The 14,771-nt window shown below is 31.2% G+C and overlaps 1 protein-coding gene across 1 annotated transcript; it reads left to right on the top strand.

The window, feature by feature from the left end:
- Nucleotides 1-3,277: 3,277 nt before the first annotated feature.
- Nucleotides 3,278-13,016, top strand: LOC105327171 (uncharacterized). Its single transcript, XM_011427487.4, has 3 exons — nucleotides 3,278-3,785; nucleotides 10,643-10,868; nucleotides 11,214-13,016. The coding sequence occupies exons 1-3, from the start codon at nucleotides 3,625-3,627 to the stop codon at nucleotides 11,361-11,363; spliced, it is 537 nt and encodes a 178-aa protein (XP_011425789.2). The 5' UTR covers nucleotides 3,278-3,624; the 3' UTR covers nucleotides 11,364-13,016.
- The last annotated feature ends 1,755 nt before the right edge of the window (nucleotides 13,017-14,771 follow it).

Below are 14,771 nucleotides of genomic sequence, written 5' to 3'. Positions count from 1 at the left end.
ATAAAAATCAGAGAGTTTATCGAAGTTTCAGTGAACAATTAGACGTTCTAATAGGTATTATTACTCACACGGCTATACAGCATGTGAAAACAAAATAACTTGGGATCAATCTTAGTTTATATGATCTCAGAAGTCGTTGTGTATATCTATCAAAAGCGCATAAACACTAGTAAACATTTGTATAAAACGCAACTGTTATTTTTTATTGAAACAATTTTGCCAAGATTTATCCAGACAAAACTATCATCTATAGCTCAAATTCCGAATGAAAGAGACCTTTGTACAAAAAAGAATCCGTGGAATTTTTTAACGCTTGCTGCTCTCTATTTTGAATATAAGTTAATTTCTCTTAGACGTTTGACATGAACGTATATTGAAGAGCATTTTCGTTTAAAGTATCGATAAGGATAGTATTCTTTATAGAGGAAATTATAGCAAAACTTTGCGATGTTAATTTTGTTTGGATCAGGTTATTTAATAAATCATGAAAAATGTTGAATATGATATTGTTTTAAATTTTCTTCAGTTTAATAATACCCAATTGAAAAAATCCATTGCATGACATATGAATGCAAGATTTTGCTGATAAAGTCTTCAGGTATTTTTAAAAAATAGTTGTAATTTTAAAGTAAGTGATATATTTAACCTTGTATTAAATTTATTCAACAGTTTAAGATAACCTATTCTGTATTTTATTTTGAAATTAACCTAAATAGAAAATTCGGGCGAACTTCTGAATTATACTTGTGTTATATATAGGCAAATCTCATGTGTAAGTATGAAAGGTTATTTCAAAAACCGTTAATACTAGAACATGTTCATTGATACTCAATACCAAAGTATGATTATTTTAGAGGCAAAAGATTCCCATTGGTACTAATTATTGATTTCTGTTCATTAGAGGTTCAAGGTCTGGGTTCATTAGGATATTTGTGCATCAAGTCTTCCAAAAAAGAAAAGAAATACTTTTGATTTTAAATCCTTAGAGACACCGTAAAATAGTTTGCTTCTCATTAATTTGATATTGCAGTTAATAATAAAAATACACTGCTGTTGCTAGAATATGATTAAACTGATGCTCTATAAGACATTTCTGCTATAAAACAGCAAAAGCAAAGTTTGTGTTAACAAATTACTACGATAAAACAAACAGCTTTACTTCACATTATAAACATTATCAAAAGAAAAATCAGATAACATAGGAAATGTTGAAAAAAGTTTAAAACCAAGCTTCACATATGATTACAACAGATCGATAAAACAGTTTATACTTTGATTGAGAAAACATGTAAAACTATGTACAATGGAGGCAAGGTATTTGCAATTACTTCCAAATACATGTATTTTTTTTTCACGATGATTTCGTGTAAAGGAGATTCAATTATGTTGTTGAATATTACATTTGAATGCTAATACAAATGGAAGAAGTTGTAGGTGGGAATAATACTACTTCTAAAATAATTAAAAATACCCCCACCCCCAAATCATATGAAATTAATGTATGGTCATAATAATTAAAAAAAAGTCAGCTTTGAGATGTAAACTGAACATATTGTCATTGAAAGAATTCACGGGGAGTCCGCTCTCTCTGCAAATTTATCTCCTATGCATAAGCCGTTGATTTAACCCTGGTTTAATATTCTAGAGGAAGCTTTATGAAAAAGTATCAAGCAAAATTATTAAAATCCGATCGAATCTCACAATTGCAATTTTATGTAACATCTGGCTAAAATAAGCTTACGATGCAATCATGTAACACCATAAACCTCTTGATGTATTGACGTTCCATAGAAAAGCCCACTACTTACTGGAGGAATATTAACAGAAAAAAACAGGCCTTGCGAACGATTTTTTTTAACTCATTAGAAAATGTCTGGGGATAAAAAAAAATAAAGAAAAGACACGAAAATAAGGTAATAAAATAACGCAGCTTAAAGATGGAATATTGCCTTTTTAATACTTTGGAGTAAAAAAAGTGAACTAATATAAGGTATACAGCCATATCTTATCCTGGAGTGTATAAGCAACAATCAAACAGCAAACAAAGAAACAACAACAAAAAATTCAAACAATTAACTATTTTTTTTTATTATCCAAGTTTCTTAATGCATGACTTTAATGATGCATCTTTAATACTTGCCCTAAACGCACCTCCAGGAGGGATGTAGAATTCAGCAAAGGAAACTAAAAGGAAATGTCTTCTCAATAACTGCAATTGCTACACTTACGATGTTACTACACAAGTAGTCTATTGCTTTGTTGATACAAATATGTTATTAAAAGCTACCATTTAGACATCGGTTGAACTCTACAGTAGAGCAAAATTGTCATAGAAATATATTAAGAAAAATCTTTTTTTCTTTTTTTTAGCAAGATAAACTATACTTCAAAGTATGATGTTTCATAAATTGTATCCTAATATAGTTTAAATTCTAAAATGGTCATTTTTTTACCTCCTGGACAACAGTGGGGCCCCCTGAGGACGGAGTTTACCATAGTGATTGTATAGGAAAATCCATACAATATACAATTTGAGATTGTTATATTGAACGAATCATTATAAATTTTCATAGCCAAGATTTATTGTTTTTCTTTACTGTGTATCGTTCCTTTTTAAAGTTCAGGGTTTTATATGAAAAATTTAGAACTGTTACTTATGTAAGCGATGTGGCATATGGGCCTTTTGTTTTGTTTTTGCTTTCACAGGATCAAATAAAGTGTAAATAAAATAAATTTGAAAAATCGAAGATGATTGATTTTAAAAGTACATGTAATTGTAATGTTGATGGAAAAAAACAGGGTTTAGCTGGGTATTATTAATGCTTGTTTCACCTAAAACATTGTCCTGTTGTAATAAAAGAAGAATACGTGATTTACTAAAGACAGACTTAATACTGTGGTGACATGTTAAGGAAATCGACAGAAAAAATAATGGCAACTCATACCATCTATTCCTATATTGAGGTAGATCAACAACAGCGATCAGTAAACAGAAAAGTTTACAAAAAGTTTATTAGGTGTCCAAAACATTTCTGTTAGCTGAGTTATTGACTAGATATCAATGCTTTACTGCATTAACGAAGTATTGTTCTTTTTCTTGTGTGTCACATTGTCTAATTGAGAGCCTTTACATAACAATTGTACTTCTTGTGTTATAGTACGACTTACATATTTCCTTGTCTGACATGACTTTTTACCGATATCTTTACTGTATCTGCTTCTCTGTATCTCACGGCCCATATTGACTGTTGCTATAGTGAGGATCCCTTATTATCTGAAATGCTGACTTGATAGCTGTATGGAAGGTTATTGCTCTCACTGCAGTGTATTATTTTATTATGATATGTGGTTATGCCGAATAAAAAGCCTTCGTGTGGTGATTCATCATACATCATTCCATCCCTCACCAATTTCATTGGCCAAAGAAATATGATACAGATTATCTTAACAGTAATCTTCAAAATGTGTGGAAACGAGTCTTAATTTTACGTTTGGAGTATAATGAAAAAACACAATGACGAAAACAAAAATGTTTTTGTCAATGATGGATTAAAATCGTAGAGCTGGTTTTACGAAATGAGATTTAGAATTCAGTCAAGAGGATAAAGATAGAGACTTTGTGAAATGGGCACAATTGTTACAAGACCAATCTGTAGTGACGTGAGTTACAGTAAGAGAGGGGGTCTGGAACCCTCCCTGTCTGAGGATCAGCTAGAACTGTTAGAGAAATCCTGGAACTCGATAAAGGTCAACATAGCCAACATAGGTGTTGTTGCTTTCATAAAGTAGGTAGATTTTTATGTATTTCAAAGCAAAATGTTGTAGTTGTAATTAGCTAGAGATGTATATGTCTTAAAATTACATTAGACGAAGTAATGAAGTGCATCGTTACATTGAAAAGATACAAATGCTTTTTAATAGAGTGAAGATACTGATATTAAATTTCTTTGCAACAAAATTAATTGCAAAACAGAAACTTTTAAACATAAAAATATCAAAACATTTTAAATACAAAAATAAGAAATATGTTGTCTTTTTAACATGCTGATCATATGATAAACACATGCCATAAATGTTTTGAAAAAGGTATTTTCAGGGTATGTTGTTTAATTTGCAGGTTTTAACATAGTGTGATAGTAAATTAATTTACCTCAAACATTTAAACAACTTTTACTTTAAATATCTAAACACCTTTTATAAATTACCATTAAAGTAATTCCTTCGTATATTTCGTACTTTCATTTTCGAAAGATATGTTTAACATTTGATTACATCTTGAAATCTCACAGGAAAAACGGAAACGTGTTACTTTTAGCCCTGTGTTCTTTTCAGCAAAATGCAGCTTCTGCTATATCAAGTAAAACGCACAATACCCTGGAATTATGTTAAAGGAAAGGTGCAACCAGAAATACGCTTACTCAAATCAAGCTAATTTGTTGAAAAACCAATTTTTAACAATTAAACATGCAAAAATACGTTTATTCACAGTATTTTTATAATTATCATTATTTTTGTTCATATAATTTTTAATGTGCAGTGTTGTCTTGTTAAAATTTCATAATTATGCAAATATATAATATAGATATTCAAGTTTAAATCACGTGTGCGTGATAGATTTACGTCATTAAAATTTCAATAGCAGTTTCACACAGTATCGTGATCGTGGTGCATGTAGTTTTAATTGCGTCCATGACATTTTCAAAGCCGGGAAGATATCATAAACTTAACAATCTTTATATTGTGTTAATGATAAACTGAACAATTTTAAAAGAAGTGGATTTCTTCACCATCTACTGTTGAGAGATCTCATTTCCACCCCTGCGAATGTTATTGTCATTCAAATTTTAGACCACGTGGTTTAATTTGACCTTTTCAGTTTCGCAGTAAAAATCGTACCTCGTGTATAAAGTCTATTTCACAGTATCTAGGTTCTAGTAGTCAGATCTAAATTCTAGAGGTTTATTGATTTTAAACTTTATCTTCATTGATTGGTGAATAAAATGTGTTCTAAAAATAAATGTGACTATACAAAAATTAGTTTTTGTCTGCTGTTGCAACAACTAACATGCTTAAAAAAAGATCCCTCCTGAGGATTAATTTTCGATCCACGCCTGACCTAGTAATAACATCAATAGTGAAACAGACTATACCATTTTATGCAGAATGTTCCTTGAAAATGGCTTGATATACTAAGTATTAATGCAAAAAAGTCACCCATTATTTTTTTTAAAACATGGTATTGCACACCACAAGCATCAAACATGGCTATGATTTTATTAAGCAACCCAGTGTTTATATTTTCAACCACTCTACACGTGTTTGAACACGAACGATAACTCTGTTCTGAATATTATCGTTTAATATAAATAACTGCTAGATGGTAAAATAAGACATACAACTTGAAAGCTTTTCCCGTTTTAACATAAATCAAAGTAGGATATGATATGAAAAACGACCTGTACTTACGTATTTTGAGAATATTATTCGAACACTTATACTTCCGCTCGAAATTTCACAGGAACTGAACAAATATCGGTGAAGTCTCGTGAACTTTCATCCGAGCACCTCTGGATTTATTACTTCCTTAGCAACGATAAAGAAAACATTCCGAACACATTCGCAGGGGTGATTTCGCTTCCAACGAATATCTTTAAGCATCGCAAATCTTTATTGACACGCGTGGTTTTGTTTTCAAGCTTGTTTTATGTTTAGAAGATGTATCGATTGCCTTCTCTTAACTCATTAAAAGATGTCTTGAGCACTGCTTTCCGCAGATGTCTTTCTGTAACGTAAGATTATAATATGTTATTGTCAAAGAAGTGTTGTTAGAAGTGGAATGTCAAACAGACACAGCCGTAGACACAATAGTTATACTATCGTTGACACACATCTCTTGAGGCGGGCGATTGAAATGCATAACTTTAAGGATTACGTTACCATAAATATATAACCGATATTATTTATACGTTTTATGCCACGAAAACAAGTTTCAATCGCTATGAATTTAAAGAATGGATTAGCTAATTCTACACTGCTTAACATTTCAAAAAATGTACTTGATTTATTATAAATAGATCAAAAATATTAACTCTTTCAAACGTTGACTCTTATTTCTATCTGAATGTGTGTTTGCAGTCCTTATTCACCTAATCTGATCAAATCAGCTGTTTTGATAAGCTATGGTTAACATCGAACGCCTATCGTTCAATAGGGCCACTCCTTGTGGAATATAACTCAAATAGCTAGCAGCAGTGTACGTCGTTTAGAAGTAAGACGTGCTTTTATGATTTCAAGATATTTTGAAGTACTGTTTCTAGTACTGTAAAGTACTGGTATTTGTATTATTCGTCCTAATTAATCATTTTCCTTTGTTTAAGATACAACGTCATGAAACAATAGTAATTAAAGTTTAAACAATGCTCAGAACGGAGTGACACGCAACAATCAATTGTAATTCCGATGAATTGTTTTTAATCTCTCGAGAGCTGCATGACAGACATGTTATGACTATTAAATTGAACCTGAACTCGAAGCTTGAATACATAAGAATAAATAATTTTCACCATTATTATTTAAAAAGACAACTAAAAGGTAGCAGAAATACAAAGAGCAGGAGGATCCAAGAACTTCATGCACTGGTTAATATTTTGTTGGTTTTTTTTCAGCTGATAAAAGGAATGCCTTTGGTTTCTTCCTTTGTGTGACCTGATATTTGATCGATTGTTATGAATCAACATTGATGTTGGCTCTAGGCAAATGCTACAAAAAATGCCAAATCAAAAAAAAGTGTTAGGTGTTTGTAAAATGATACATTTATATAGAATAAAAGAATACGATTGCACCTAAGACAAAGAAAATGAAGTGTGCTATTTTAAAAACGTATAAACTAACCAAATCTAGAAAAATGAACTTTCATCTATTTTGATGGAATAAAAATAAATTTTGCTTAACCATCTAACAATAAAAGGTAGAGGCAAGAAATGGTAAATTGAACAATTTGACCAAATTAGAAACACTGGTTGTTGAATGTATATACTATTCTTCCACAACAGGTGTTGAAAATTAAGGGTTTTGGAAATAACTCAATAGGAAGTGTTCTGCTGTAGAAGGAAAAGAATATCTCACACGTAAATCAGTTAATTTTTAATGCAGTTTGGCCGAATAAAACGGTCTGATGTTTCAAAATCAGCTGTCTTTGTTTTTATTTTTTTTAATTATATGAATGGTTTTTGGCAGACTGCTTTTATTTTTGCCCTTTTCACTCTCGTTCTCAGCGGGAAAATTTAAAACTGGGCGAATTGTCTCAAAATATCTCTATGAAAACACAACTGTGTCTTGGCAAAACTAGGTCGGGGCGAAACTGTTTGCAAGTTTAGAAGGGCAAAAGTTACATGGGGCTAAAATTACACGGGGCAAAAATTACACAGGGTGAAAATAACCCTGTATACAGTATTGCATGCATTCAATAAATAAAATTGTATGCTTCTTAAATTGTCTTTTGCATTCAATGCAGAATTCAAACCTTAAATTGATAGAATCAATATTTATTTACAGTTACATTTATACTTTAAACAAATACAGTGAGCCATCTATACAAAACCTAAAGAAAATATAAACGTTTGTATAAAAGCTGGTGAGTTCACAGGATTAACCAATGCCATTCAACCAGCTGAATGGAATTGGAATGGTCTATAAAGGTGACTGCATGAGAGGACAATGTCATACAGTCAATTTTGAGTTACACTTCAGACATATTTCAGTTGACAGAATGATAGATCTTCACTCAGTGTTGTACACATGCACATGATTCCATATTTCAGCAGTATTCAACCATTTTTCATATTCTACTGTATAAACGTGGTTATTGTTTCATTTCCCTTGTTTTAATTTTTAAATCAACTATACTTTGACCCGTGCGTGCGCTGGTTGACATTGCATATGATATCGGACATTTATATACGAAATACTGAGATATATACACACACCGTATTGTTGACATTTACATAACCAAGCTTTAGGTCTACAATAACGCTTTTGATTTCGCTTCACTCTGCTTAGTTAGAATAATCTAACCGTGTCTCTGGAGAGGCCTTCCCACATTTAAAATGCTTCCCATATACCCATAATGTAGCCAAAAACTGCAGAATCGCTCCGAAAAATAATAAGAAAAATAATGAAGCTGCATTGAAATAAACAGTCAAATTATTCATAAAAAACCATATTGAGGCTGTAAATACCTAATTTCATCAAAAAAAAAAAATTATTCATATTAATGAAGAATTCAACATTTTACCAACGTTTTTTACTCGCTTCGAGTTTACACACCATTTTGACGCGATTTTTCTAACTGAGTTAGAGTTTACTTATTTCCCATATTTCCTTTAATGAACAGAATAAATGACAAATTTTCAATGAAAATTTACACGTATTTGTAATATCGTTTCTGGGTTGATCCGTGCAAATGTGATATTGTGGAAACATAAACTAAAAAGTCTCCCATGATTTAGCGCAAATGTAATGCGCATGCGAACGATTTTTTAAGTCCAAGAAATCCAGATGATTTCCGAATTTTTTAAAGGAATTTTCGTTAATTATCAATTAGCAAAGCTTGATTGAGAAAGAAAAAAAAACAAATTTGTTATCTTCAAGTACCAATTATGTTTAAAATATATAAAACAAAAGACAGTACTCTTTCCGATTTCTCGGTATTAAACCCCCAAAATTCGAGTCTATTATTCTAATATAGTTGTATAGATAAAGTAGCAACCAGATACGAAACATACTATTTCCTGTGCCAATCCTCCATTACTAAAGGGACAATCGATTATTTCATGACTCATTCTTTTCTCCTTGATGTAATATACTCTAACGTAGATTTTATAATTTTGTATTTGCATTTTAAGGATCCTCTGTACAGTTACGAAAGTCTGTTTGAGCACAAATCATATCATAGTGCATATATATATATATATATATATATATATATATATATATATATATAGCACAGAGAAATTCCCTTTTGTTGGAGCTCCACCTTCCGCCCCGACCGAGGCTTGAACTCACGACCTCTGGAACCCATTCTCCTAGCAGTGAGCGGCCACCGCGCTCCCCACTCGGCCATCTAGGCAAGACAAAAACCTTGCTTTCGATGACGAACGGAACCTAGCGCGCTGGCCGCGCACTACACAGTCGCTTGAGATACAGGTGGAATACAGTTAAACGACACTTTGAGAGGATCGGAACGATACACATTGCATAGATACACACATATATAATAAGAACAAACATTGCAATAACTCTCAAATTGACATATACCTGCCCATAGTGAATGATATAGATATATATAACAGAGACATTCACTTTTGTTGGAGATCCATATATATATATATATATATATATATATATATATATATATATATATATATATATATATATATATATATATATATATATATATATATATAAAATATCTTCAATCATACAAATTGATTACTTTTGTGGAATTTAAAAAAGAAAATTATTGAAATATAAAATTTTTTTTGATAGTATGAAACCGGTATTTAAAGACTGTTTTAAATAATAAATATCAAGATACTAGTAATACCATAATACATTTTATCACACCGTACCATATACGGGTTAAAGAATAAAGCATGCAGTTTAAGCTCATTATTTAATACCAAATGCTTTAACTATATAAATCATAGCTTCTCTAATGCCCATGAACAAAATTTCTAGGTGACAATATATCATGGTAAATATCTCTTAAGCATTTGGAAGAAAACATGCAAACAAACAATTACATAAGATTAAAATCTTTTTCTACATTACATCAAGATGCTTGGCATCTCCATCCATTCAACCTCATTATCCGCCATTAGCTATATAGTGTGCATCGTTTCTTTAGCTAGTAATGACCTAAAACTACGAGTTATACATTACATTTATAAAGAAGCAAATTACAAAGATTGGTCTAATGGCTGTAAATTATTTAATGCAAAGCTTTGGATTTAATCATGCATTTGCTTTCTAATTGTAGAACCTTTCATTACCTTCGTTGAACTAAATTTAATCGAAATCACTCATTCGTTTTCTTCGTCTTTAAGTACCGATTATCTTCCCGCTGTTTTGTCCTTGATTGTGTCCAAACGTTGTAAACATTTAATTTAATTTTTAAAATTAAGCCTGCATCCATACCAAATAAATGAATATTTGGACCGCAATCACGCATAGGTTTGGTATGAAAGAAAAAACATAGTGCTTTCAAGTAAATGCATAGGTGATATAAAATACACCGTGTTTACGATTCACGCTTTTGTAAAAAAAAAAAAAAAAAAAAAAAATAAATGAAATCTTGTTTTTGATTTTGTTTTAGAACTATCTAGCAGAAATATCATGTTTACAATTTTTATGTAACACCATTGGTTTGTTTATGATACAAACATCGTTATGTGTTCATTGGTTCTAAAACATGGATATTTTTTTGGTTTAATATAAATTAGATGATATCCTGTTTCCGTAATTTGTCTGTCCACCCGACGACATATTTTTATAGGTTCTATAACTGGTTTTTCTATTCCTACTATTATTTTTAATGAAGAAAAATGCAATTTTAGTATTTTAGTATAATCAATACTTTCAGTTTATTTCAAACTCATCCAGAAGTAAAAGATGCGTTCCTACCGTTCCAACAATTGGCTGAGGATGACATGGAACACAGCGCCATCTTGCGGTCACATGCACTCCGTGTAATGGGGACGGTAGATAAATGTCTGACTCGGATACGGACGCCGGAAAAACTTCAGTCTCTTATGCATGAGCTCGGAGAAAGACATGTTAACTACAGCGCTAAATACGACTTCATTGATGTAAGACTTAATATTTATTAAATAAGCCTAATATAACATGGTTTCTATTCAAGAATAATTTATCACCACATTTAGGCTATGACTAAGGATCTACTACGCGTATACAAATCAAAGGGTAAATTAGTTCAATCCTAGGGTTATATTAAATAATGATAAAAGTTCAAGAAAATTGACGAATACAGTTAGCAATAATACTTACATGTACATTGGTGTTTTTTTTTTAGAATGGTTGTTAACGCACACTATTAGGACTAACTCTTTGCGTTGAATTGTACAAAGTTTATATGAATGGTATAAGCACTGTCCTGTACCTTACAATTGTTCACTTGTGTATATTGTTTGTAGATGGTGGGAGGACAGTTTGTTCATGCTATCAAGCCTCATCTACAGGACAGCTGGAGCGAGGAACTGGGAGAGGCCTGGGTGCAGCTGTTCAGGGTTCTTTGTTATTACATGAAGAAGGGAATGCGCGACAACAACGCCAATGCAGACTGACAAATAATGACAAATAATGAATGCAAATAGTGCTGATTGCGACTTGGTTCCCAGATAGTAAATGGGTATGACTGCTCTGACACTCCCAGTTTTGTATTTTATGTTAAAGACCCCCAAAAGGACTCAGTCCATGATTATGTTAACAAATATTAATACGAAATTCATATTTATTCAAATGAAACATTTAAGTTAATTTGAATTATAATTATACAATGTATTAACTCTGAAATTTATATTTTTGATGAAAAATAAATGTGGTTTTTTTTCAAACTCATAGTTTTATAACTTGGAGTAGTAAACCATAAATTGTTTGTTAATGTGAAATTATGGATATTATCTTTTATTCATATCAATATCTGTTTTCATTTAAGAAGATGAATACCGGTATGTTTAACATGCGAGTACCCATTATTGCCGAAAAATACACGAGTTTCCTCTACTACTCTCTTCATGTACTACAAGCTATCATGTAAAATATCTTTTCGTTATTTTCAATTAATAAATCGGTAAAATGGTCATAAATTTAAAAGAACCTAACAATATAAGATAAAATGTAAGAATATAAAATAAAGAATTATAATATAAACGCAATTCAATCATATTATAAGCAACATTCTTTTCCATGTCTCTGCGGCCACATGCTCACAAAGAGGAACATGTACTTCACAAATCTCCGGACAAATGATTAAAAATTTAATAAATGCATTATTTATTTATTAAAAAGCTTTTTATTAAGTTTTAATGTGTCCAGTAAAAGAAATAATGTGTGTGAAAGTTACTAGCAACGCCTCTGATTTACATCGCAGATGCGTGTGGATAAATCTTCCATCCGCCTCTGGTTGGAAACATAATGGCGTCTAACAAGCAAGCAGACGCTCCGTTTTCTTTCTTAAATATTGTGTAGTAGAAATGATATCTTGCTTATTTTTGTCAAATATCATAACACGTAGGTAATTATTGTTCAAATTTGGACCTAAACAAAAAACGCCTTGTCATCTAAGTGGATTACAAGTCAAACATTCAGTGGCATGTGTCATCGCACGGATACAAATGTGATATGTTTCCATAGGCTTTTCTTTGTCAAGGCGAGTTCCGAGATGTTTGAAGAATTTTTTTTCATTCCCAACTCTTATAGTGTGTTGAAAATTCTATTATTTATTTATTTATTTTGGTTTGTAGCTAAAAACAACGAATAGGTAGCGGAAATCTTGCTGTTTTTATAACAACGGGCAATAATGGGTACTCGTCAATAATGGGTAATAGCACGTTATATTGAAATCATTTATCTTTGTCCATATTGCCTTTAAGAAAGACACCAGATAAAAATGTCCCTGTATTTCTTTCCCAATTAATGTTTTATCTGTAAAATGTATATCAATGTGTTTATAAATGTTTTAATGTCTTATATGTAATAGTCTAATAAGCAAATATATTCATGTTATTTGAAACTGAGCAAAAAAATGTAGTTTGTGTCCTCTTTCATTTAAGATATGATAAAATGGCTGTGTATACCTTTTCATTTGTATGGATTTAACTTAAAAACCTATAAAACGACATTCATACGATAAGAGCTATTAATAGATTTCTTTGTTGCGCCAGGTATTTGTTTCTGTCTTAATAGTTCAAACACCCCCCCCCCCCTCCTTTTTTTTTTTAAATGAAATACGTTACTATGTTCTAACGATGATATTAATGTTTGTAGACAAAGTTCTGGTGATTTGAATATTTGATCAAATTAGATTTTAGATTTCTGTTTACCTTCTATGTACAATGCTTTTCAAGGGGCATGGTCCCGATTTTGTTCAAATTTTATTTTGTTTGCAATGTTTTAGAAATGCATTTTTAATGAGCAACTAAAATTTGAGTGTCAGTCGTAGAGACATAAGCAAGATACATAGTTCACAATTCACAATGACAGCTGATTTTTTTTAAAGTTCCAATAGTATTACTAATATTAATTTTATTCACTCGTATGGATTAACACTAAGAAGAAAAGGGGTGGCTTTTTACTTTCAATTCTTATCTTTATCCTGCGTAAATTAAATGTTGATTAATATTTTAAAAATCGAGCTTTTGTTCTAAATACATAACCGTTGTGTAGGTTACATACCCTTACTAAAAAACAAATAACTTTTTTGCACTGTTTTTGGATCATTGTTTGTCTTCTTTAGCAACGAATAAGAATACTCAGACGTGTAAGGTAATGGTTTTTATTATCATTTGTTATTCTATCGTTAAGTCACACACTACGCTTAATAAAAACAGAGGCTTTGGAGAATTGACGATTATATATTTGAGGGCAATGCAGCTCCTAGACTTCGGGAAGAGACAGAGAAATATCGCCTTCAAAGTGATAAAGCCCTTGCTTTCTGTTGCTGTCTCACCCAGTCCAAAACTTGTGTATCCGGGCTGATTCACTACTAGGTATACAATATAACTGTTCTCGGTGTTAAACTTGCAGTTTTCGGGGCATGGTAATAAAGTTTTATATCATTTGTGGTATTACGAGAAAACGTATTCACAAATGATATATCACGGAATCCACTGTTGTAACACCGACTGTGACGTCATTGTTGGTGGAAAATCATGAAATATTTTACGATTAAAATACAAGAGTTTAGTCATTTGGATTTATTTAAATCATATAAAGTTTGATGAGTGAAATTTTTTTTCGTGAAACAGAAAAATCATCAACATAATTAAATTTTACACTTTTTCTATATGTCCACGCTTGCAGTACATTTATCATTCATATTTATCAATCTCTTATTTCTTCGTATTTTATGTTATCTCTGGCAATTGATGATAGAATAATATGATAAAAAATTTAATGTTATATCACAACAAAGATTTTTCCGTTAACATTGATTGTAAAGATGATGATTGCAATAGATGTAAACGTTCTTTACTTTAATTGTCAAAAGATTTTCAATTGTGAATGTTATTTTTTAATGGCCCCATTATCCATCATCATCGAATTTAAGAACTAATTATAATTGGAACAAACATCGAATTAGTCTTTCCACAAGTTATTTAATGTACATACAGTTAGGGGCAAGTTTGTAAGTTCCGATTTTGGTCATTTGAATCATGTTGTAGCTATTAGACACGCATTCACGAATAATATCAAAATTATTCATATGATAGAAGATCAAATACGCAGAACAAAACCAAACGGCAGAAACTATGAGCCTTGGCTCGGGCATAGAAAACACACAACTCGTTGGATAAAAATCATAGACCATCGCAGATCATGAGAGATTCTTTTTATCACATGTTTTCAACGTATTTTGTTAAAACTCGATCGTATCTGTAAACATTGTAATTGTAAGCCGCATAACACATTCGTTAATAGACGTCAACAACCTTACGCTCGGAAAAAGTTCCTTGAAGATTAACAAACAAGTA

The sequence above is a fragment of the Magallana gigas genome, chromosome 3, assembly GCF_963853765.1.
Source record: "Magallana gigas chromosome 3, xbMagGiga1.1, whole genome shotgun sequence".
Lineage (NCBI taxonomy): Eukaryota > Metazoa > Mollusca > Bivalvia > Ostreida > Ostreidae > Magallana > Magallana gigas.
The sequence above is the reverse complement of the archived record's forward strand: the minus strand, read 5'-3'. Positions and strand labels throughout refer to the sequence as shown.

What these genes read in the sequence shown, in the direction of transcription:
- LOC105327171 (XM_011427487.4), top strand. Translation starts at nt 3,625, where the DNA reads ATGGGCACAATTGTTACAAGACCAATCTGTAGTGACGTGAGTTACAGT. An exon ending in GGTGTTGTTGCTTTCATAAA is followed by an intron (nt 3,786 to 10,642) that starts GTAGGTAGATTT and finishes CAATACTTTCAG; the next exon opens with TTTATTTCAAACTCATCCAG. An exon ending in CTAAATACGACTTCATTGAT is followed by an intron (nt 10,869 to 11,213) that starts GTAAGACTTAAT and finishes TATTGTTTGTAG; the next exon opens with ATGGTGGGAGGACAGTTTGT.